The following is a 5,264-nucleotide window of genomic DNA, read 5'->3' as shown; positions in this document are numbered from 1 at the left end:
CTTGCTTTATTAACTTCTGGCTTTTGTTTCTCCAGTACAATGAAGAATGAGAAGAGCACTTACAATGCAACCATCTTATTGTAATTCACATATTAAAAAAACAAACAAACACAAAATAATATTGTACAAGCCACATCATAACAATTCTAATCTGACTTCGTGGTTTGCCATCCATCCTGAAGTGCCCAATTTTTGGACAGCTTTCTAAACTACAAAGAATATGAGAGAACATATCTTACTCTTGGGTGTGATTGCACCCCTTAAAATTTGACCTTTCCCAAGACATTTTACAAATTTGCACTACATTCATTATTGTTTTCATAATTTAATAAACAGATCATGTACGTAACATTCAACAAAATAAATATTTTTTTTATGACAAATAGATTGAAAATACAATTTATCCTGTGATAGATTGCAAACTGAAGACACCCAGAAAAAATGCCCAGAGTCAAAATAAGGCTCTTTAAAGTCTACAAGCACAATCACATGCCTCAACAACAAAATAATGGCTTTACTGTGTATGTGTGTGAGTGTGTATATATATATATCTATGTATACATATAAAGACAAAACGTGTATTTGTTTGCACCCTAACTCCTCCGAGCCTATTGGGCCAATATCAATTCAAAATTTGTATGTAAACACTGTGAACTATGGGAAATGTCCTAAGGGGACAAAATTGAACTTATCCTTATTTATATTTTGCAAAGCCTGTTGGTTAATTACTCCTAGCCTATTGAGTCAATCTCAAACAATCTTAACAGGTTGACACTTTAGACAATGTTGAATATTCTAAAGGGATTCAAGGTCAAAGTATGAAAGTTTGGGACTGTTTTTCAAACAACCATGCTTTTCTTATAGTCACTGGGGATGTAGGGTGTTCAAGGGTGGATCACCTCAAAATCTTTATTTGTTGGTAGATGGAAAGCAAATTGCAAATGGTGTTTTTAAAGACGCTTTGTTAAAAATTTGAGATAAACTTTATGTTAAAGTTATTACTCTCAAGTATATGATTGCTGTTAAACATACATTGTTTTAATTAAGTTTAAACATTTCCCATCAGTTGATGGGTATTTCAACTCGTGTGTGTGTGTGTATATATGTATATACACACACACACACACACACACACACACACAAGAATAGTCTTCCTCATCAGTAATTTTAGAACCACAGAATTAACTCTCCACTTAATACCTGATAAACCTATCTAGTCTGCAAATGTTCCCAAACCTGATTTACAGCAACTGGTGATAAATCCAGGTTTGATAACTATGTGATACTCTATTAAGTTTATTGTTTTTACAAGCAAAAAAGATTATGAGGTATATTTAAAAGAATCTATAAAAAGCTGATATACAATGTGCATTGAAGATGTCTATATGTATTTTAAAATATTCAAAACTCACATGCTCAACACACCTGAACAAAAGATAGAGAAACAACAAGTGTTGAAAAAGCTATTTACAAAGACCTGTTATTAGGGTTCCTTCTGTTAATACTTCCTCAATTGTATCGATAAACTAAGAAAAAATGAAGGAATATACTTTACAAAATGAGTTAACTCTGTCCCTACTCAACGTACCTTTCAAAGAATTTAATAGTTAACCATATACAATTTTTATACATCCTAAAAAGAATCAATGACAAAAGAGAAAATTACATCAACTAAATAATTCACTTTGAATATACCAAACAGATTATATGACAGTGTTTTATGCTAGCTAACAGAGGATCTTTTTGTGAATTCTCAGTATGAAAACATTATCTAATAAATCATTTCACACAACTCACTTCAATAAAAATAAGGCAAAATTAAAAAATGACTTGCTCACCATCTCATGATGAACCTATAAAAATTGGTCCAACTTAAATATTTCACTGACACACTTGATTTAATCAGGTTAGAAGCTTTATATGTCTATGCACTAGATGGCTAATTGAGACATCACCCTGTTTTAGTTGATGATTCTGCTACTGTGTGACATTTTCTACAACAAAGAGTGTATGATTACATTGTAATATATTACAGACAGTTTATGTAAGTTAGTCTTTCAGATTCACAATATTCAAATATTCTGTTGTAACTACTGCTATGTTATAGTTTACAATAATGTTTGGCTTAAAACTCCTATCATTACTCTAGTTATTATACACATAATGTAAATGCAACAATATGCAATATTACCAGACTAATTAGATTGACAATTGCTGCAATAACTTGCAGTCAACTATTTTCAGATATGTGGTGGAAAAAAACATTTGATTACTTAAAATTAAAAAGTGAAATTAAAAACTCAACAGATTTTTAAAAAGTGGAACTGAAATACAAGATAAAGTTGGAACAGTTTTGTCCCTTGTTTAGAAATATGCTAAACGATGAAGAATTTCTTTCCAAATTGCATGCATTTGTCAGAATGCAATATATGAAGTACTTACACAGTAAATGCTAACCACTGTTGAATAACTCCCTCTGGTGGGTGTATGTGATACCATTTTGGTGGCTTATTGCTGTGTATAATTCATTATGTTTACAGACTTCTGTACATTTTTAACCTCATAAACACAAAGCATTCTTGCGTCTTTTATTAAAGTTTGAAGAATATGAGCAAATTCATAGTTTCATGATTGAATTGGTTGTCCTTAAGTATGGGGAACAGGAGGTTATTTTTAGAACACATGTGGAAAGCTTCTGCTACAAAATACTGTAATAAAACATTTGTCAGATATTCAATGTCTGAATATTTCTATGATTAAACAATTTTATTTGGCTGTAGAAAAAAAAGAAGAATCATTGAGTGACTAAAATATACTGTAGCAAGATAAACACAAATGTATATATTCAGCAAAATAATAAATACAAAATCCCTATTTATCTTCCTAACTCTGTGACGGTGAGTCAAGTGACACTGACAGCAAACAAACATTTGCATGTGTGGTCTAACAATTTCTATATACATATAGAAAGTCATTCAATACTTTGAAGTGAAGTTTTATAAATGCTTCCACAAAAATGTTAAATCATTCCTAACCATTTAATTTTTGTAACATTAAGAACAGTAGCAAAAAAAAAGGGTACTGTGAAATAATAGTTGGCTTAAGATAATAAAACATCTTTAATGTCGAAATACTGAAAATTTTTTTAGCTATAAATATTACTTAAAACAATTACTATGTTAAGCTAAAAATAATAATACAAGGCTTTTATTCGAAGCCTGGAAAGTTTCTTGTATTTATACAAAAATCTTTCAAAAAATAATCAAAAATACTACAAATGTTCTAGAACAGGGGTTCCTACATTTTCTTTAGCTTAAGCCTCCCCTCTAGATCTTGAACACCTTGGTTGAAGATTCCCACTTAATGATTTTGTAGAAATTTTGAATAATAGCCACTCTTGGATACCTTACTTATTTTCATTGCAATTTAATATTTATGAAAGAAAAATCTTAAGCATAACAAGCATTGTGTAGACTTATTTAATGCAATAATGAAAATTCTTGCTAAATATATTGCATAATCCAGCATTAGGGAAGTAGTAAATAGAATATTTTTTACATGTGTCAAGGCTACTCCAAGATAAATTCTCAGAGCCCATTTAGGAACCTACCATTTTACATAGTCATATATTCCTAAATTAACAAAAATAATATGTGACTTGTTTGAGGCAAAAAAAAAACTTACAGATAAAACAAGAAACTAGGACATTTTCCCACAAATCCACTCATGTTTTTGTTTCTGATAATTAAAGTTTCTGCATATATAAATCACTCAGCAATAGTACATAATATTAATGTTATTATAATTACTCAACTTCTAGTTTTATTCAGTAATGTTGAATCTAATTAGTTTCATAAAGTAACTCAGATATAACTTAAACCTAACTTATGAATGTTAATAAATTCCGTTTGTTAGAATTACTTAAACACAAGTCACTGCGAACATAGTATTTAACTTGACCTAACAGGTGTGGGTGTAATTCATGTTTAAAATATCTGAAGTCTCACAGATACCCAATACTTAGCAGTCTATAATTTCTACTTAATAAACAGTGACCAAACTCAGCAAGATAACTGCTTAAAACGTTTCCACATTTTCTTTATATATATATTACAAATTGGAAAACCTATCAGACACTTCAGGAAATATTTCAGACTTTCTCTGTTTTTATCCCCCACAGCATCCTGTCCTTTGTTCCTGAGATTCATCTTCAATAATCACAACATTCCTTCTGGGATTACTACCATGACCAAAGCTGTTGGCTCGATGTTCATCTATACTTTCAGCAACTTCTATCATCCCTATAAATACAAGTATGTGTATATACGGACAGACATCCAGAGAGATGTGTTTTTATACATTTATACACAAACAATCCTTTATTTTTTACACATTTCTCTTTGAGGTTATTTTTTTCATAGTACACTAAAACAGCAATTTGGTTTAGCAAAAATTAAATGAATATATTAAATTATGACAGGTTTGAGTGCCAGACTATTGATATTATCTTATTACACAAAATAACTGAACAATAAAAGAACTACAACTGTCAAAATTGTTTGGTATATAAGTTATTACCCACCAACTAAGAAGGTTACTTGCATTTCAAAGTGCAAGTTATAGTAACTCATTTAGCTCACATTCTGTTAATCACACTTTAAAAAGTTACCTCTTTAGCATATACCACTACTAAAGTACACTGCTAAAAGCACAGAATGTATGTGATTAGTATTGAAATTTCATGTAAACAAATGTTTTGTAGGCTTTTATAATTTCTCCATTTTGACACCAACAAATAAACAACAGCATTAAAAAACAGTTAATTGTGCCCTAAATAAAATATTGAAGTCATATGTGATTAAAGAATTACCCCATTTGGCATATCAAGCATTTTCTGTTGTCAAAACAATTAGATATGTATTGCAATACATATTTTTCACTATTACACATCAATATGCTTCACTACGCATGATTAAATAACTTAAAGTTCTGGATTAAAATTTCTACAGGAAATAAGACAAACTGCTGACTATGTAAAGCAGTGGAAAACTGAGTAAAAAGCAGAGCAAACACTGATGTTTTGATCACTGTTCACACCAGATACCACAACATCATTCTAATCACTGTTCACACCAGATACCACCACAACATCATTTTAATCACTGTTCACACCAGATACCACCACAACATCATTTTAATCACTGTTCACACCAGATACCACCACAACATCATTTTAATCACTGTTCACACCAGATACCACCACA

The 5,264-nt window shown here is 30.4% G+C and overlaps 1 protein-coding gene across 7 annotated transcripts in view; it reads right to left on the bottom strand.

Moving 5' to 3' along the window:
• Nucleotides 1–859: 859 nt before the first annotated feature.
• LOC106469574 (ras-related protein Rab-21-like) overlaps nucleotides 860–5,264 on the bottom strand; it is a 30,797-nt gene continuing 26,392 nt past the window's right edge. For all 7 annotated transcript variants that reach the window (XM_013930076.2, XM_022398132.1, XM_022398134.1 and 4 more), the window contains exon 7: nucleotides 860–4,301. In XM_013930076.2, the coding sequence (XP_013785530.1) occupies nucleotides 4,168–4,301 (134 nt within the window). In that variant the 3' untranslated portion in view covers nucleotides 860–4,167. The remainder of the gene's footprint in view (nucleotides 4,302–5,264) is intronic.

This window comes from Limulus polyphemus, unplaced genomic scaffold (assembly GCF_000517525.1).
Source record: "Limulus polyphemus unplaced genomic scaffold, Limulus_polyphemus-2.1.2 Scaffold3552, whole genome shotgun sequence".
Classification (NCBI taxonomy): Eukaryota; Metazoa; Arthropoda; class Merostomata; order Xiphosura; family Limulidae; genus Limulus; species Limulus polyphemus.
This window is presented reverse-complemented; position numbering and strand designations above follow the sequence as displayed.